Raw genomic sequence first — 19709 nt, forward strand, 5'->3', positions numbered from 1 at the left:
TATTATTATATTATTATAATATTATTATATTATATTATCATAATATTATAATATAATATTATTATTATCATGTTGTTTAAGAAAGGAGATGCACTTATGACTTCTGGTGACTAGTAGTTCTCTTGAATACCTATGTTGAATACACTTATTGTAAGTCGCTTTGGATAAAAGCGTCTGCTAAATGACTGTAATGTAATGTATTACTGTTATTATTATTGTTATTATTATTAGTAGTAGTAGTAGTAGTAGTAGAAGTATTCATTTACACACCCCCAAATAACCTCAGGGACCATAAACAGTTTTTATGCTTAACGAATATATTCACTTTACATTTGTTTTATTTATTTAATACAGGCAACATAATACAAATAACAAACGCGACAACATGATTTCATGACCTTATATTATCACAAACAAGAGAGAATAATAAATACATGAATAAACATTTGGATAAAAAGAAAAAAAATGAGAATGACAATAAATAAAATGAATAGGATTCATTCGTTTGACAGTTCTGTTACATTTATAAACTGGCATCTGATTATTACATAAATAATAATATAATATGGCAGGTACTTCATGTTTTATTTAGTCTCACACGTTAACATTTGTTAACATTGATTGCACTTCAGGTTTGTATTTTGTTCTGTACCTGTTTTTGTGTCTTGTTGTTTCATCTTTTCTTTGGACAAAAAGCAGCGGTGGAAATATTTTGAAAGTCTCGCAAACACTTTTAAAACAGCCTGTGATTTACAGTGTAATTAACAGACGGCCTGTTATCTTAAATTACCACAAAGTGTCAAAACGACAGAGGGGTCGGTAGGCCTTCTTGATTTTAACGAGTGTAGGAAAACTATATTTTAATATACAGTCGTCATATTTCTTTCATTCTCTTTGATGAAAACAAAATTAAATTGTTAAACTCTTTTTTTTTATTTGGATAATTATTTAATACACTAACACCTGAACTCTCTTCTGCACAGCCTCGTCCTGTTCTAGAAAGGTACACAGTTTAAACAACAATGGCCACACACACACACACACACACACACACACACACACACACACACACACACACACACACACACACACACACACACACACACACACACACACACACACACACACACACACACACACACACACACACACACACACACACACACACACACACACACACACACACACACGCAGCAAACACATTAACATTGAATCTGTGTGCCCGGAACCTTTAAGCGTGCGTCTAAACGGGGAGCTCTTTCCGTGTTGCACAGTGTTACGTATGTTTTTTTCCGTCGAACATGTTTGGTAATATGTTACTGCCCTGCAGTGAATGACAGAGGAGTCTCCGGCGAAGGTATCAGCATTTTAAAACACATTAAAATAACAGAAGTAAACCGTGTTTATTAGGAATTCAGTTGTTCTGTTAACATGTTATCTGATCTAAATGTTTACATGTTATTCCATGTGCTCTTTACTGACCATCACAGAGAGGGTCATTAACATGTCCAGCTCAATTTAAACTAAAGAGTTGCAGCTTAGAGCCGAATTGAATATAGACTGTTTTATAAGTAAGGAAAAGTCCCTTCAAAACAGGCTTATTACATGTGTTAGTAAGCAAGGCAGCAATCAAATATAACCTTATTTATTGGCAACTAAGCAAGGTGACATTAAAATGTAACTATTTTTAAAGGAGTTTGGTTCGGTGCTCTCACCTTTTGGGGGAAAACGTAAAGTATTTGTCTTTAACTAAGAGAGCAAGTCTTGAAAGCAGAGCTGATTGTATTGATTAGTTAATCGGCTGAAGATTAATCAGCAACAACTTTTGATAATTGATGAATAATAAATGTAATTTATCAACCAAATGAGAAAAGATGATACCAGATCAGTCAGTAATGAAAATAAAATTTAACAGCGAATATTCTTGACTATTATGAAAACTTATAGTTTATTTTATCCTCCATCCAGGTGAGTCTCTTCCTGCTGACCCGTCCTCAGGTGTGGACTGACTGCAGCTACCCGCCATGCTGCTCCCCCTCCTGCTGCGTCCGTCCCTCTGCTGCCCTCCGGCCTCCTCCTTGTTGACCCGCTGCGTCCGGACGCTCCGGTGCAACGCCTCCAGGTCGCTGCTCCACTCTCAGGCCGAGCACTTCCTGCTCAGGAGGCTCCCCTCACGCCACCATGCTCCGATCCGAGGCGTCAAGGGCCGAAGCAGGAAGACCAAGAACCAGGAGGAGCAGTGGAAGGCCAGGAACAAGACGGTGCTGACGTACATCGCCGCCGCCGGGGTCGGGATGATCGGCCTGTCTTACGCCTCCGTGCCGCTCTACAGGCTCTACTGCCAGGTGAGGACTCACTTCCTGTTCCTGGTGTCTTTGACCGCCACCCCACCCCACCCCCGTCTGACCGTTTATCCTCTTTTATATCTTCCAGGCGTCGGGGCTCGGCGGCACGGCGGTGGCCGGACACGACACAGAACAGGTGGCGACGATGAAGCCGGTGAAGGAACGCGTCATCAAGATCTCCTTCAACGCAGACACGCACGCCAGCATGCAGTGGAACTTCAGACCGCAGCAGACCGATATCTTTGTAAGACCGGCTTCCTCCACAACATCCTTTATTTACAATGTTTATGTTCATGTCATAAAACATCAGCGCCTGTTGAAATAAAGCCGGGAGATTTTATGGGTTTTATGATGAAATTGCAGCTAAAAAGATAATTGAGTGTTGACTCCTGGGTCTGGTCTGGTTCTGGGTCTGGTCTGGGTCTGGACCGGATCACCTGTAACATGTCTGTGTGTTTTTTTTATGCAGGTGGTTCCCGGTGAGACGGCGTTGGCGTTCTACAGAGCAAAGAACCCCACAAACAAACCCATCATCGGCATCTCCACCTACAACGTGGTGCCCTTTGATGCGGGACAGTACTTCAACAAGATCCAGGTAGTCTAGTCCTCTAAAGTCCTCATCTCTGTCCTGAAAGGGGTCTTAACCCACTGACCTGGATGATGAGCTGGTGTTTCTGGTCTCTCTGCAGTGTTTCTGCTTCGAGGAGCAGCGTCTGAACCCCCACGAGGAGGTGGACATGCCCGTCTTCTTCTACATCGACCCCGAGTTCGACGAGGACCCCAGGATGGCCCGAGTGGACACCATCACGCTGTCCTACACCTTCTTCGAGGCCAAGGAGGGCCAGAAACTCCCTCTGCCCGGATACAGCTACAACTGAGGATCAAAGGACCAGGAACCTGATTCTGGTTCAGATATGAGTCTGAGGAAAGAAATGAAGGGGAATTATTACCTAAGACTCTATTCTTTGAATATGCTTTTAATCTGGAAAAGCCTCTGAAAAAGACTTTTACACTGAAAATCAAAACAGGAAAAAGATTGAAAAAGTGCTGCTGTTAGGAAAATAGAATGTTTAGAGAATAAATGAAATATTTGAAGAAAAAGTTTAATTTTTTTTTAAAAAGAAAAGTCAGAATCGATAAATTATAATACAACGTGAGAGCTGTCGGATGTTACAGGTTTCACCAATAACAATCTTATTAATAATATTATTATAGATTTCCTTATATTAAATTAGTGAAATGTGATGTTAAAGTCGATAACTGGATGTGTTTTAAACATCATTTCAGAACACTTTTTTTCATGAAAAGCTCTTACTGCTTTCTCTGAACATTATCATTTAATCCTCAAAGTAATCAGATTCATTTATTTCCTAACAGTCGCTCCAACACGTCTTCTTTTTACAGTTTTTTTGTGTTCTGTATTTATACACACATGTATATATATATATCGATCAGATAATTATTACAGCAGATAATGTTTAAAAGATGAATCATTAAAGTATGACTGAATCTGACATGCAGATATTTCACTGAGCTCGTTTGCAGATTTTTATAAAGTCTCAATCAGCTTTTTTCGTTTCTTTTTTGAGCTCTGATTTCAAATTTCACAACTCAACCTTAATGTGTGTTTGTTTCCCAAAATAAAATCCGGAAAATGGTGGTTAAACATCCTCGTATATTTTTATATATATTATTTTCTATCGTTTAATCTCACTTGTATTTTAAATGTATTTATTTTTGCTGGGTCTTTAGTCTTGAGGCTCTTCTCACAGGTGAATACGGTTTCCTATCTATTTCTCACAACAAACACCTAAACTGCCATTTTCTTGAGTTTGTTTTAGGAGGAATTATTATTATTTCAGTTAAGGTAGGAAGTAGAGAGTTCTCTTGTCCTTTAATTTGAGGAGTTTAAACTCTTTATGTTCCTGTGTTTGGACATCAGGTGGCAGCAAAGGAGAAGTAGAAACACTTCAGTGACTATTGAAGGATCATTTCCTTTCTCAGAAATCTGGAGATCCATAACTCTGCTCTGATGTGTCATCTGGTTTATAAACTATATTTGACAAGAGTAAAAAAATTGACTTGAATTTGAAATGAGATAAGATTATTTTGAATAAGTGATTATGACAATATAGACTTTTATATTGTAGGCTCAAACAGGAAGACTGACGTCAAGCTGGGAGCGAATCAAACATCTCCTCCTCAAGTGTGTTGATGGACGTCTCCAGCATCAGGCAAGAGCTCGAGGTTGCCCTAGCAACTCAGAGGATGGACCAATGAGACGGAGGCAGGCAGGCTGGACTCCTCCTCCTCCTCCTCCTCCTCCTCCTCCTCACCCTCTCCTCCTCCTCATCCCCGGCACCACCTCCTCCGCTGGAGCAGGGAGGCGGAGGGAGGCAGACCAGAGACCAGTCAGCTCTTCCCTTCTCAGTCCGGAGTCCAGGACTAGAACTGAACCGGAGGATCTTTTACCTTCGTGCGTAAAAAGCGCGTCGCGTCGTGAGCGCGCAGCTGGATCCCGAGGACGCGGTTCTGGTTGTCGGTGTCGGTGTCGGTGTCGGTGGTTCCAGCTGCTCACTTGCAGCTCACCTGGACACGACCTGAACCAGAGGACAGAAGTGTTAATTGCTCGTAAACACGCGCGGAGTCTCCGTCGTGGATCTCGGAGGACTTGTCCTTTTACGCGCGTCTCTCTGTGTCCCGTCCTCTGGTTTTGGACCTGGGTGCTGGAGGAGGAGAGGTGGAGGTGGAGGTGTTGTTGATGGTGGTGGTGGTGGTGGTGGTGGGGGGGCCGTTCAGGTCTCATCTCAGGATGGGACACCTGCCGCGAGGATGAGCCACAGAAGCAGCCCGGCCAGAGCGTACGACTTCCTGCTCAAGTTCCTGCTGGTGGGGGACAGCGACGTGGGGAAGGGAGAGATCCTGGCGAGCCTTCAGGACGGAGCCTCCGAGTCCCCGTACGGGTACAATACGGGTGAGTGAGGAGGAGAGATGGTCATTTATTTACTGCTCAGGTTAGGTTTGGAGGTTTTACGCACAGTTTACGCACGACGGACAGCTGTGAACACCAGAGGATCAAACCAGGTGATCAAACCAGGTGACAGGTCAGAGACAGAAGAAGCTCTCATGATGAAGACCAACTCATCACACACTCTGAAAACTGAAAACTGAAATGATAAAGCTGCAGCAGTGGAGGTTTATTTTCATGAAAGGATCCAATCACAAAGTGAAAAAGTAAACAGAGCTGAAAAGGGAGAAAATAATAGTAATTAAAATAACGATATGATCATGATGATGATAATGATAATGATAATAATAATAATGATAATAAGTAAATGTGTGGCGTCTCAAACTATTCTCTATCTGTACAGCAATAAAATAAACCTCATGTTTCCTGACATAAAAAAAACTCAAAAACAAGCAGCGATGAACGCAGGATACTGGCTCAAAGTCTTTGTAAAAGAAACGTCAAACAATCTTAACAAAACCAAAGTCCCACTCACCGAGATGTCTGATTGGTGGAGAGTTACAGCGGTGTGACTACTGGTGGTTCTGTTAGCTGTTAGCCAAACACATCCAAAAAACTAAAAGTGAGCAGCGTCTGGAGGTCGGTGATGTACTCAGCTCTATTTTCACTAGCAGGCAGTTGGTGTCAGGATAAAAACAGGTAACTAAAATTGATCTGAGAAAGTGTTCAACAAGAACATGAAAACAGAACTGGACACCCAGAATATGATGCTGCTTGCTTCAGCAGAATGAGAGATTAGCGGACAGACACACAGGTGCACACTCACTCACTCACTCACGGTAGCGATCGCATGATCCTCCTGGCGGCGATGATAATAATAATAATAATAAAAATTATAAAAACATTCATTAATGTTTTTCTTCTACAGAATTTCTGGAAATTCAGTTACAAATTGTGAAGAATAACTCCGTACTGATTTGTGTACTAAAACATCTGTTCTCTTCTTGGCCGTCGTGCTTCCAGATGTTGATCTTTCTGGTTTAACCCGTTTGTTAAAGGAGGCTCTTTGGTTTTTAGTGAAACAACCCGGCCTCCTTCACCTCAGAATGTTTGGCTTCAGCTGATGGAAAAGTGAGTGTGGCCTCCTTTTAGCAGGAGGTCTGACGGCAGACGGAGACATAGCTGTGGCTGCTCTGGGATCAGGAGAACGACCATTACCAGGACCAGGATCAGGATCAGGACCAGTGGTTAGAGGGGCTTCAGTCCAAAGAGGACGACGCAAGCTCACAGGAACGCTCACAAACACCCGTCTCAGTCTATTTAACGAGAGAGAAATGCTTGTTTACAATTAGTTTTAACGCCCATGAACGCCTCGTCTCTTTCAGTGTTGTGTAACTTCATAAAAACACTCCAGCAAACAGAAAAAACACTGAGAGACGTGTATGTGTGTGTTGGTGTGTGTGCGTGTGAGTGTGAGTGTGTGTGTGTGTGTGTGTGTGGTTGTGGTTGTGTGTGTGTGTGGTTGTGTGTGTGTGTGTTTGTGCATGCTGCCAGGAGAGGCTGACTCACTCCTCTGGATGTGTGATCTCTCTCATACAGACGGGCCGACCTTGAAGGAAACAGAGATGTGATTTCATTCGTTATATATTTATCAAACACGTCTCCTCTGCAGCTCAAACAGAAGGCTGGATGCTTCCTAGTCGTGAGGAAAGGTGCCGAGGGAGGAAGAGAGGAATCTCCTAACGGTCTACTTTGTGTACTCAACGTCTCAGAGGGACGTGGTGTTCTTCTCACTACGTTTAGGCTTCATTTACTGTCATTGTGCAGCAGGAGACAACCTCTGGTTCTTTAAAGTGAAGTCAAAGCTTCATGTCTTAAAGCTGCATTCTCTCTACTGTCCATCAGGGGGCGACTCCTCTGGTTGTATAGAAGTCTATGAGAAAATTACTCTACTTCTCTCTTGATTTATTCCCTCAGTAAACATTGTAAACATGAGTTTATGGTCTCAATCTAGCAAAATGAGTGCTTACGTTATCTTAACACAAACGTGAACTGTACACTAGTTAATGATACAGTTTAAATTCATGAAAACAACTCACCACTCCTGTTGTTTTCTGTTCAAATGATGGTTACCGCTGTAACGACACAGCCACCACAGTGAGAACAAACGTTGAAAGGTTCAGATGCTAAAGAAGCAACGTTCTCGCTGGTTCTCCAGTAGATAAAAGTGATGGATAATGAAATTAATGGAACAAGACTGTGAATTTTATTATCTATTAATAATAATTACTTGAATTGGATTCTATATCTTTCTTATCGAAGTACTTGATGACAGTTTTATAAAAGCGACAGCTCACCGGTTGTTTTTGTGGTGTTTCCTGAACAGTTTAGCTGTGGTCGGACCTTTTACGGCTGCTTTTCATCCGATTCAGCACGTTAAATCTTCGCTGATAGAAATCACTCTGATTGGTTGTTGGCAAGGACGTCTGCAGTGCTCTTTCTGTTTTCCTTTCTGAATTATTTAAACAGAACAACGGCACCTGCTGGTACGGAGTCTTATCTCCTCTCAGTTGGTCGTTCGCCGGAGTCTTTGTGGTGCTTTCGAGTGCATTTGATGAAGACCATGCTGTTGTTTAATACATTCCAGAGCTTTAATAGAAATACAATCATGAAAGCTGCATCGTAATGAACCAGAATCCTCTTCAGCATGGCCGTTTAATACACGGTAATGATCATCAGCATTATCATCATCATCAACCCATATACACACACACACACACACACACACACACACACACACACACACACACACACACACACACACACACACACACACACACACACACACAGCGACAGTCTGAACTGCTTCACTGTTTTGATGTCTGTCTTCAAACCTTTCTGTTCCAGCTTCTTACGTAACACCACTTTCCCAAGATGCTTCATGTACCATGCATGCCAGAGAGAGAGTGTGTGTGTGTGTGTGTGTGTGTGTGTGTGTGTGTGTGTGTGTGTGTGTGTGTGTGTGTGTGTGTGTGTGTGTGTGTATTTCAGTGTGTGTGCGTGTTGGTCTTCCTCCCAGAATAACTCTTACATTATATCACATCTTGTTCAGATCTCCCTCCTCTCTCAAGTCTCTCTACTACAACTACTCTACTTCAGTACTCCTTTGATGTACTTGTACTTTGAGTAGTTGGTTATTTCTATATCCTGCTACTTTCTACTTCTACTACGTCTCAAAGGTAAATGTTGTACTTTTTACTGCATTTAGCATTTATATAATGTGTGTGTGTGTGTGTGTGTGTGTGTGTGTGTGTGTGTGTGTGTGTGTGTGTGTGTGTGTGTGTGTGTGTGTGTGTGTGTGTGTGTGTGTTGGCAGCCATTGTTCACAGCATCACACGAGCAGACAGCTCCTGATAATTACTGTTATAAAAGAGACGAGCGGCTGCTTTTGTTCCCAGCGGAGAGTCGTGTGACAGCAGCCTGATTAGCAGCTAATCGTGTGTGTGTGTGTGTGTGTGTGTGTGTGTGTGTGTGTGTGTGTGTGTGTGTGTGTGTGTGTGTGTGTGTGTGTGTGTGTGTGTGTGTGTGTGTGTGTGTGGAGCTGGTAAAAATCTCTGAAACTCTGCAGTGAATCTGTGGCGGTGTTGAAGCCTCCGGCGGTGGATTTTCTTAATCTGCTGTCAGAGGAGTCTGTGTGGATGTAGGCTGAGAGGTTGCTGGTTCTAATCCCCATCAAACACCTCTCTCTCTACAGTGACAGTGTGTGCGTTGATGTAACAGGAGCGTTTACTGTCGTCCTGTGATTCCTTCTAGAGTGACTTCAGTAGAGGTGGAGCTGCTCCTTAAAGGGGAGGAGTTTAAATAAGGACACACTGACCTCAGGACATGTAGTTTTTTTCTTGTCTTTGACCCGAGGTCAGTGAGGTCGGCTGGTTCAGTCAGCATCCATGCAGAATCCCTGTTGGAGGGTTTTAAACAGTCGTACTGGAACTGGGCCTAAGAAATTACCTGACAGTATTCCACTAATTCTACACAAGTACAAGTTTTTTGAATTTGACAACAATAACAAAAAGTAGATGTCTTAAAAAATGACTAAATAAGTATAAAAAAAAAATATATATCGATATATATACATGATATACACCTCCTCCTTGCCCTCTCCGACTCTTCTTGCTGTCTCCTTTTGTAATATATTATTTTTCTTATTATTATATTGAAGTTGAAAAACTAAAAGTATTGTACATCCAGGAGATGTAGTTTCATGTTATTTAGTTTTTGAGGCTGCTGTTTCAGTTTTTCACTGATTATTGTTGTTTTACTTTCAGTATTAGTTTCCAACAATAAAAAACCTTCTTTGAATTTTTATTTTATTTTCTTTATTGTGTTTTTTTTAATAACAGGAGACTCATGAATTTATTATTTGTTTGTTTTGTTTCAGGAATCGACTATAAGACGACCACCATCCTTCTGGACGGGAGGAGAGTCAAGCTGCAGCTCTGGTACGGCACACACACACACAGAGACACGCACACAAACACAGACACGTACACAAACACAGACACACACACAAACACACACTTACACACACACACACACACACACACACACACACACACACACACACACACACACACACACACACACACACACACACACACACACAAACACACACCAAACCTTCTCTGTCTAAACTCCAGATGTTCCAGCTGTTTTAAAAGCAGCCTTTAGCTAAAAGTAAAAGAATCAGCTCATCTCTGCAACGTTAGACCACACAGCTGTCAGAGGGAGAGGTGCGTCATGGGTAATGTAGGCGCCAGGTTTTAACAAAGAACAATATATTGAGAAAAAAAGACGCTTTTTAAGTCTCCATTTTTTTTATCTTGTTATAAAGATTTTATCTTGTTTATATCTTGTGTTTTGCATATCATTTACTTTTTTTATTTTTTATTGTAAGACACTGTGTTACTTTATTTTGAAAGGGCCTTTTAAACAAAGTAATTATCATTATTATTATTTATTTTATCTCATTATCATGAGTCCGACAGTGATATGCAGCAGGATGCTAAATCATTGCTAATGCTGCAGGATGATGTTAGAGGGATTATAGTTCACTAAAAGCCCTGAACACACACACTCAGAGACACACACACACACACACACACCCTTCATCCCGGTCCTCGGAGGTATTTTTAGAGCGGTTTTGCTTTTAGCCGAGTAAATATTAAATAATTAATCTGAAACTTTGTTTGATGTTTAAGCGGATGAGACGCTTTAGCTCTGTGTGTGTGTGTGTGTGTGTGTGTGTGTGTGTGTGTGTGTGTGTGTGTGTGTGTGTGTGTGTGTGTGTGTGTGTGTGTTAATAACACTCCTGTCTACACACACTTTGAGTAAATCCCCTCCTGACCCAATGTGATGTCCTCTCACAAACACAGATCTCCTGTTTGGGATCGTTTACCGTCTCTGTTCTGACTCTCGTACATAAAACTCCAGCTGAGTCCCTCCACACAAGATCCTGGTGGATCCATCTGGTCTTGTTGGATCAGCTGACTCACAGACCGGCAGCGTGCCGGCTGCCAACCAAAACACCACCGTGGTATTCAGCTCAACAGAAACAGTGCCACAGATCTGAGAGATGGAATCATTAAAATCATACAACATTATGGATACAGTGATGTTTAATTTAAAGACGAGGAAAACTGAGAAACTGAGGATCAAGAGTCAAGACCAACATGCAGGTCCAGAGTTAACAACAACAACAACCTAACGATGACTCAAGTAAAGTCTTGATTCAAGACCAACAATACCAGAGTCAAGTCCACAGATGTTTGTCCTGGTTTATGATCAAGTCAAGATCGAGTCTTAAGTCAGGACCAAGTCCTCAGTTCTATCTCACACGTGACACAAGTCTGACTCAAGTTCACGTCATGTGACTTGAATCAACTCCTTCACAAAATTGTGTTTTTCTTCAAACATGAATTTAATTTGATGTCTGTTTGACAGATGACACAGAGTTAATTTAAACCCAAAATGACTGCGACGCTGAAACAAGAGACATAAACGCCAATGAAATTTGTAAATACTATGATATACGAAAACACATGAGTTCAGATCTCAGCAGTGGATCTGGATCAGAGATGATTCAGGAGTCTTTGAGTGTTTGTCTCCTTCAAAGAATAAATGTGAACCTCAAAAGTGTGTGAAGGGTTTGTGCGTGTGTGTTTGTGTGTGTGTGTGTATGTGTGTGTTGTGTGTGTGTGATCTGTGTGAAGTATCTGACCTTTCATTTCCTGTGTGGTTTCAGGGACACGTCTGGTCAGGGACGATTCTGCACCATCTTCCGATCTTATTCAAGAGGAGCACAGGTAGGTTTACCTCACAGAGCTGATACCTGAATCCTGCTAACAATCGGCAATTTGAAAACATACACAAGTTTTCACCAGATGACGAAGAAGTACCTGTTTATGGCAGGCAGCAAACTCCAGTTCAGTCTCTAGTACTACACACCTGTGGTAGAACACTCTGCTTTGTCTTTAATAATGCTATATTGTGAAGAACACATCTGTGTTGAAATCTGCAGGAGAGCTAGTAAGCGTTAGCTGTTCACTGTTAGCAACCAGTTGGCAGCAAAGTCCTGCTTGGCTAAATAACAAAACTAACTGCTTAATAATAATAATAATAATAATAATAATAATAATAATAATAATAATAATAATAATAATAATAATAATAATAATAATAATAATAATAATTATTATTATTATTAATTACGTTAATGCAGGTGTTATTGAGTGACATTATGATGCGTTCAAGCTTTATTCAGTAAAAATGACTATTGAGCAAAGGTAAACTATAACGTTATCATGATATGTTTAAATGTAATCTTGCTTTTGGTGGGAAACAGTTGTTTTCAAAGCATTATAAAATAGATATTAGAGAGGGATTTATGAGCTGTATTTGATTTTACAGTACTAGTTTCTGATCGGTACTCTGCATAAGCTGATACGCAAGTTCAGATATCGGAATGGAAAGGAATCAACTGGTATCAGAACATATTTTATCTTAATGCTGAAGCAATCTATTGTGCATTACTAGTTTAGACCCATTAATGCTAAGATATAGATTTAATATCTTGTTTTCTTTAATCAAACGCCTGAGTCCAGATATGTTCAACGTGTTCGAGTCCTTCAGCTGGAGCTCCTCAGAGTTTTTCAGTGTTGTTGTTGTTGTTCTGACCTCAAACAGACGAATTGTGAAAAAACTCATCAAAACAGCCGCAGACAGCTTTGTTATGTTCCCATGTGGAGACAAAAGGAAACACTCTTCATTGAACGGACTCGTTATTGTTGTCGCTCAATCTGGCTTTTAGTGGGTACTGAGGAGATATCACCATGGCAACAGGGACACCATCGCCACAGCTCGGTTGAAGGCTGATCATGAATCTTTAGTGTGTGTGTGACTTGAAAGTGACGGACACATCCAGAAATATTTCTCCTGTTTACAAGGTCATTAATCGTTTTGGAGTGAGTTAATTAGTCATAAATTGTAGTTAATTAATTGTAATTAGTTTTTCTCTGATCCTCAGGGAGTTATTCTGGTGTACGACATCACCAACCGCTGGTCCTTTGATGGGATCGACAGGTGGATCAAAGAGATTGACGAGGTCAGTGATCGATCAATAAATCAATCAGTCTCAACATGATCCACTTCCTGTCAGAGTGCCTAAAGTTTCTGTGTTTTATCGTCACATCTGAAGAGATTTTTCTCATTGTTTACCTCTCAGATGTTACTTAATCTCAGCTCCGCTCTGAATGAGTCAGCTGCGTTCCCGACAACAAACAACCCACTCACTGCAAACAATGCTGCTCTGAACAGGAACACAACACACACACTGTACCAGGGTCCTATCGGGAATTTTACCAATTTGATTAGAGCACCAAATGTAGATTAATCTGACACTTTCAAGACAAATAGACCTTCAGAAGGCAGCAATAAGGTGTTTGTTTTTCTGAGAGGAATGTTTCTAGACAATTAGATGCCGATCCCTAAACCTGATTCCAACCTGAACCTTAAAACCCAGTCTGGACCTTCAAACAACCCAAACTGTCCTCGCTTTGCAGGAATGTGTCCTTGGTCCTCACGACGATAGATACACAGACACACAAACACATCCAAAGGACAAGGCCCATAAAAATAATTAAGACTCTTTATTTTGAGCTGATGTTGTTTTTACCCAGCATGCCCCGGGGGTGCCCAAGATCCTTGTCGGGAACCGCCTCCACCTGGCGTACAAGCGGCAGGTGACCACGGAGCAGGCTCAGGTGTACGCGGAGAAGCTGGGCGTCACCTTCTTCGAGGTCAGCCCGCTGTGTAACTTCAACATCACCGAGTCGTTTACCGAACTCGCTCGAATCGTGCTGATGAGACACGGGATGGAGCGACTGTGGAGGCCCAACAAAGGTCAGCCAGCAGGGTGTCTGAAGAGTGAAGTCAAAGTTACATTTGTTAAAGCTGCATTCTCTCTAATGTCCATCAGGGGGCGACTCCTCTGGTTGTATAGAAGTCTATGAGAAAATTACTCTACTTCTCTCTTGATTTATCCCCTCAGTAAACATTGTAAACATGAGTTTATGGTCTCAATCTCTAGTTTCAAGTCTTCTTCAATACAGCATGATTGATTGATTCATTTAGTAAATTATGGTCTACACCATAAAATTAAAATGATGGGCTACACACTGATTGACAGGTCTCCACCACAAGTTTAACCCTTTCAGTGTGTTTTCACTTCATGACAGTTTAGTCTTATTCAGCGTTTGGTTGTACTTAGCTCCAGCCTCTAGTATCATTTCTGGTTACAAAATAAAAGATGGTAATGGCCAAAAGGCTGAATTCGAGGCTTCAAATTGTGCACAAAGTAATGAGTGACGTCATGACGACTATGTCCACTTCTTATATACAGTCTGTGGTTTCGAATAAAGATTAAAGCAAAACTGTTGCATTCACTTCATAACTCTTCCTCTCTGAGAGTCAGATGTTCAGATTGATTTCAATTTCACGTCTTTACAGTAAATAGGAAGCTAAAGCCATCAGCTGGTTAGCTTAGCTTAGCATAAAGGCTGTAAACAGAGGGAAACAGCTAGCCTCATCCAACTAGCAGCTCCTTTAACCTGTTAACATCTGATATCTGGTGTCTTTACTCTGTTTAAAAAACAGTTCAGATGTTTACTGATGACATCATGTTCCTCTCTTCATACAAACTGGTGACAGTGTTGAGTATTGATCATTGACAGGTTGATGCTGCCCCCTGCTGGACAACACTGAAACATAAAACCCATCTTCACTCTGTTTTTTGTGCCATGATTTTAAGACAGCCCTTGAAATAATGCCCTGATGATGATGATGATGATGATGATGATGATGATGATGAGGATCATGATGATGATGATGATCCTGTCTCTGTCTCTGTCTCAGTGTTGAGTCTACAGGACCTGTGCTGTCGCTCCATTGTCTCCTGCACTCCGGTCCACCTGGTTGATAAACTGCCCCTCCCGTTGGCCCTGAAGTCCCACCTGAAGTCCTTCTCTGTGGCCAACGGCCTCAACGCCCGCATGATGCACGGACGCTCCTACTCCGTCACCGCCAATGCCAGCGCCCACCACGGCGCAACCAAGAGGACGGGAGGAGCGCTGCTGAAAAAGACCAAACTGATCCGCCCACCGCTGCTCAGCCCGTCTGAACAGAGCTGCAGGAACAGCTGTAAGATATCCTAACCAGCTGTGTCAGTGAACGCACCATCTGCGGTTGTGTGACACCACTACTTCTTCTCTTTGCCTGAGAAGTTGGTAAATAAATGTGATGCTCAGCCTTGAATGAGCAGCAAAAGGAGGAAACAGAAACACGAAGGAACTCAAGCAGCTGACGTCCTTCTGAACAGCTGAAACTTCAGTTTTCTGCACAAATTCACAGATAAATTACACATCGTCACTTTACAAACATCAGGACATTTTCTTTATTAAGTTCCCAGCTTTCCTCATGTTTATTTATACAGAATAAAGAGACCAGGTATATTAAAGAAACACAGAAAGGAAAAACTATATATGACTAACGAAACAAAAAGGGGATTATGTGTCAGTCAAGAAAGAAAATGCATATAAATAGTGTAAAGTCAGATCTCTGTACATAAACAGCTGAAAGTCTTTACAAACAGCAGGTAGATTTGTTTCAAAGAAGTTCACCTGAAACGCTGTTTTAAGAAATAAACAGCTGATTGTTGTATTTATGGTTCTGTTTTGTTGTCGTTGATAACTGTCCAATGGAAGAAGACGTGACATCATGTCCACGTGGACAGCATCAACAGGAAACACTGTAAAAATAAAAGAGCTAAGGCGTCTTCGTTCTGCAGCCGCCTGTAAATGAAACCAACGTTCATCAGTTCATCAATAAGACAATCTAAGATAAAGTTGAAATATTTTTAGAAAAATTTGAATGGCATGATAAAAAAGTAGTTATTTTGAGAGAAAAGGAAAATAAGTCAATATTTCAAGAAAAAAAAGATGTATTTTGGGAATAAAATTTAGAAAATAGAAGAAAAGGTTATGATATTTTGAGACATTTTATATGTTCAATATATTTGGTCAGTCTGAAAATAATAACACATAAAATGTTATGATAACTCATTACATTTTGACCTTTTATGAGATATAAAGTCAACATTTTCAAATAAAAAGATAATTCTTACAAACTTAACTTATTCTCAAAAAAGTTTGACTTTTTCCCCCAAAAATGTTTTTTTCTCAAAACATCTAAAAATTTTGAGTTTTCTCATCAAATAATATTAATCTTGAAATATGATGATATTAATCAAAAAATCTAAAATATATATATATTTTAACCTTGTTCTCAAAATATTTCAAACTTAAAACTTTTTAAAATCACAGCTTCATTTAAATTTTTTACCCAACATATTTAGTATTTCCTAAAGCTGGCCCAACAAACTCTCTGACACTGAATTAATCCACTCGTCTCTTCTGTTTGCTCTGAGATGTTTGAGGAAACTGACCAAAACTAATTACATCACTTCCTCTTTCATCGCTGCGGGAAAACTGATCTTATTATTGATGCATCTGTAGGTCTTTTAACAGCGAGATGTTGTGTTCACCGTCGTGCAGCTTATTCCTCAGGACGTTTTCTAACAGACACACATTTATTTGGACACTGTATTTTTTGCAGATATCCATGAACACACAGAGAAGCTCATCTTCTTCTTCATGGCCTGTTTCTCACGTACAGCTGTAACTTGTGTACAATATTTGTACGTTTTGTAAATATCACTGTTTGATACGATGATAACTGATAACCATGTGGGGTTTTGTAACTGTTTTCAGTGTAAAGTGATGTTACACCAAAGACTCACCTGTCACTGAACGGACAGGTGTGTTTTGCACTGTTTATAAATGTTTAATAAAAGGCACCTTTACAATAAACTCTTTACCCACCGTGAGCGGCTGCTTTGTGGTCTATTAAAACATTAAATAAAGATATTAAAACATTAAATAAAGAGAATGAAACATTAAATAAATAGAATAAAACATTAAATAAAGATATTAAAACATTAAACAAAGAGAATAAAACATTAAATGAAGATAATAAAACATTAAATAAAGAGAATGAAACATTAAATAAAGAGAATATAACATTTAACAAAGAGAATGAAACATTAAATAAATAGAATAAAACATTAAATAAAGATATTAAAACATTAAACAAAGAGAATAAAACATTAAATGAAGATAATAAAACATTAAATAAAGAGAATGAAACATTAAATAAAGAGAATATAACATTTAACAAAGATAATGAAACATTGTGAGTCAGATCGGGTGTCCTGCAGCACGGGGGCCCCACAAGGAACCGTTCTGGCTCCATTCCTCTTCTCCATATACACATCAGACTTCACATACAACTCTGCTACCTGCCACCTGCAAAAGTTCTCTGACGACTCTGCAATCGTCGGCCTCATCTCCGCAGGCGATGAGAGGGAATACAGAGAACTGAACCAGGACTTCACAGGATGGTGCCGGCGGAACCGCCTCCAGATCAACTCTGGTAAAACCAAAGAGCTGGTGGTGGACTTCCACCGGGGAAAACACTGTCCTCCGGAACCAGTGAACATCCAGGGACAGGACATTGAGATTGTGCAATCTTATAAGTACCTGGGTGTTCACTTGAACAATAAACTGGACTGGACTAATCACTCAAATGCACTTTATAAAAAGGGTCAGAGCAGACTCTATCTGCTGAGGAGACTGAGGTCTTTTGGAGTGCAGGGAGCACTCCTGAAGACCTTTTTCAACTCTGTGGTGGCATCAGCCATCTTTTATGCAGTGGTCTGCTGGAGCAGCAGCATCTCAGCAGCAGACAAGAAGAGACTCAACAAGCTTGTCAGGAAGGCCAGCAGTGTGCTGGGGTGTCCATTGGATACGGTGGAGGTGGTGGGAGACAGGAGCGTGATGGCCAAGCTGTCATCCCTGATGAACAATACCTCCCACCCCATGCAGGACACCCTGGCAGCTCTGTGCAGCTCCTTCAGCCACCGGCTGCTTCACCCCCGGTGTGTGAAGGAGAGGTACCGCAGGTCCTTCCTTCCTGCTGCTGTCACAACCAACTCTGCTCCCAGCAGACCACATGACCACAGGACAATAATAACATAATAACATGACAATAGAAACCTGTGCAATACATTGCACATTGCACTGTGCAATAATGGTTAAAAAAGTTAAAAGTAGTTGAAATAGTTGTTGTTTTTTCTCTGTCTGTAAATATAGTATTTCAGTTATTGTTGTTTTTTCTACTGTTTTTTTTATTGCTTATTTATAATACTTGTTTTATTTTATTTTTATTTTTCATTTTTTATTTTATTTATTTTTTTATCTTATTTTTTATTTTTATTTTTAGCTTGTCTTCTTCTGCTATGTCTCTTGTGTGCACTTTCCTCTGCGCTGTTGTAAGTCTGCAAATTTCCCCGCTGCGGGACTAATAAAGGATTATCTTATCTTATCTTATCTTATTAAATAAATAGAATAAAACATTAAATAAAGATATTAAAACATTAAACAAAGAGAATAAAACATTAAATGAAGATAATAAAACATTAAATAAAGAGAATGAAACATTAAATAAAGAGAATAAAACATTTAATAAAGATAATGAAACATTAAATAAATAGAATAAAACATTAAATAAAGATAATAGATGATGTTTCAGCCTTCGTGGCATCAACTTAAGATCTTAAAAATAAGAACTTGAAAATGTAAATATATACATATATATATATATATATATATATATATATATAAATATATTGTGTTTTATATGTATGAACAAATGTCTCAATAAAGTTATTGAATTTAAAAAAATAAAAATTAAAAAATTAAAAAAAAAATAATAATAGAAAGATAATAAAACATTAAATAAAGATATTAAAACATTAAATAAAGATATTAAAACATTAAATAAAGAGAATGAAACATTAAATAAATAGAATAAAACATTAAATAAAGATATTAAAACATTAAACAAAGAGAATAAAACATTAAATGAAGATAATAAAACATTAAATAAAGAGAATGAAACATTAAATAAAGAGAATATAACATTTAATAAAGATAATGAAACATTAAATAAATAGAATAAAACATTAAATAAAGATAATAGATGATGTTTCAGCCTTCGTGGCATCAACTTAAGATCTTAAAAATAAGAACTTGAAAATGTAAATATATACATATATATATATATATATATATAAATATATTGTGTTTTATATGTATGAACAAATGTCTCAATAAAGTTATTGAATTTAAAAAAATTAAAATTAAAAAATTAAAAAAATAATAATAATAAAAAAAAAAATCTACCCGGCATGCAATGCGCGGTGATCGCCGGAACCTATTTCCCGGTCACCGGGATTCTACCGGGACGCCTCCTCTAGCTCCCAGACGGCTCAACCTCCTCTAGCTATGCTAGCTAGCTAGAGGAGGTTGAGCCGGCCAATCCACCGGTACCGGTACCGTGAAAAACACCGGTAATCCGGCACACCGGTATACAGGAGGATGAGCCGTCCAGATAAACATCCGTGAAGTCATCGTGACGTGACGTCACTGCACCGCAACTGTGACAAACGCGAAACATTAAAGAAAGATAATAAAACATTAAATAAAGATATTAAAACATTAAATAAAGATAATGATCTTTCGTTTATATGTATGAACAAATGTCTCAAGAAAGTTATTGAATTTAAAAAAAATAAAATAAAATAAAAACTACCCGGCATGCAATGCGCGGTGATCGCCGGAACCTATTTCCCGGTCACCGGGATTCCACCGGGACGGCTCCTCTAG

General features: G+C 39.7%; 2 protein-coding genes across 3 annotated transcripts; both read left to right on the top strand.

Annotated features, from left to right (window-relative positions):
* The first annotated feature begins 1250 nt into the window (after positions 1 to 1250).
* LOC129091576 (cytochrome c oxidase assembly protein COX11, mitochondrial) lies at positions 1251 to 3446 on the top strand. The gene is made up of 5 exons (XM_054599254.1): positions 1251 to 1357; positions 1969 to 2345; positions 2434 to 2589; positions 2815 to 2940; positions 3035 to 3446. The coding sequence occupies exons 2-5, from the start codon at positions 2025 to 2027 to the stop codon at positions 3221 to 3223; spliced, it is 792 nt and encodes a 263-aa protein (XP_054455229.1). The 5' UTR covers positions 1251 to 1357; positions 1969 to 2024; the 3' UTR covers positions 3224 to 3446.
* A 1731-nt stretch (positions 3447 to 5177) lies between these two features.
* Positions 5178 to 15329, top strand: rab40b (RAB40B, member RAS oncogene family). Of its 2 annotated transcripts, none has more exons than XM_054599318.1 (6): positions 5178 to 5319; positions 9752 to 9812; positions 11615 to 11675; positions 12896 to 12973; positions 13548 to 13770; positions 14782 to 15329. In XM_054599318.1, exons 1-6 carry the CDS (start codon positions 5178 to 5180, stop codon positions 15078 to 15080), a joined length of 864 nt encoding a protein of 287 aa, XP_054455293.1. In that variant the 3' UTR covers positions 15081 to 15329. The 2 variants fall into 2 exon arrangements, with proteins under 2 accessions (XP_054455293.1, XP_054455294.1); XM_054599319.1 differs by having other exon boundaries at positions 13605 to 13770.
* The last annotated feature ends 4380 nt before the right edge of the window (positions 15330 to 19709 follow it).

This window comes from Anoplopoma fimbria, chromosome 5 (genome assembly GCF_027596085.1).
Source record: "Anoplopoma fimbria isolate UVic2021 breed Golden Eagle Sablefish chromosome 5, Afim_UVic_2022, whole genome shotgun sequence".
Classification (NCBI taxonomy): Eukaryota; Metazoa; Chordata; class Actinopteri; order Perciformes; family Anoplopomatidae; genus Anoplopoma; species Anoplopoma fimbria.

Bases quoted from the DNA above. Each gene is read 5' to 3' on its own strand.
- LOC129091576 (XM_054599254.1), top strand. From the start codon at position 2,025: ATGCTGCTCCCCCTCCTGCTGCGTCCGTCCCTCTGCTGCCCTCCGGCC. The intron at 2,346-2,433 runs GTGAGGACTCAC...TATATCTTCCAG, and splicing joins TCTACAGGCTCTACTGCCAG to GCGTCGGGGCTCGGCGGCAC. The intron at 2,590-2,814 runs GTAAGACCGGCT...TTTTTTATGCAG, and splicing joins CGCAGCAGACCGATATCTTT to GTGGTTCCCGGTGAGACGGC.
- rab40b (XM_054599318.1), top strand. From the start codon at position 5,178: ATGAGCCACAGAAGCAGCCCGGCCAGAGCGTACGACTTCCTGCTCAAG. The intron at 11,676-12,895 runs GTAGGTTTACCT...TCTGATCCTCAG, and splicing joins CTTATTCAAGAGGAGCACAG to GGAGTTATTCTGGTGTACGA. The intron at 13,771-14,781 runs GTCAGCCAGCAG...TCTCTGTCTCAG, and splicing joins ACTGTGGAGGCCCAACAAAG to TGTTGAGTCTACAGGACCTG.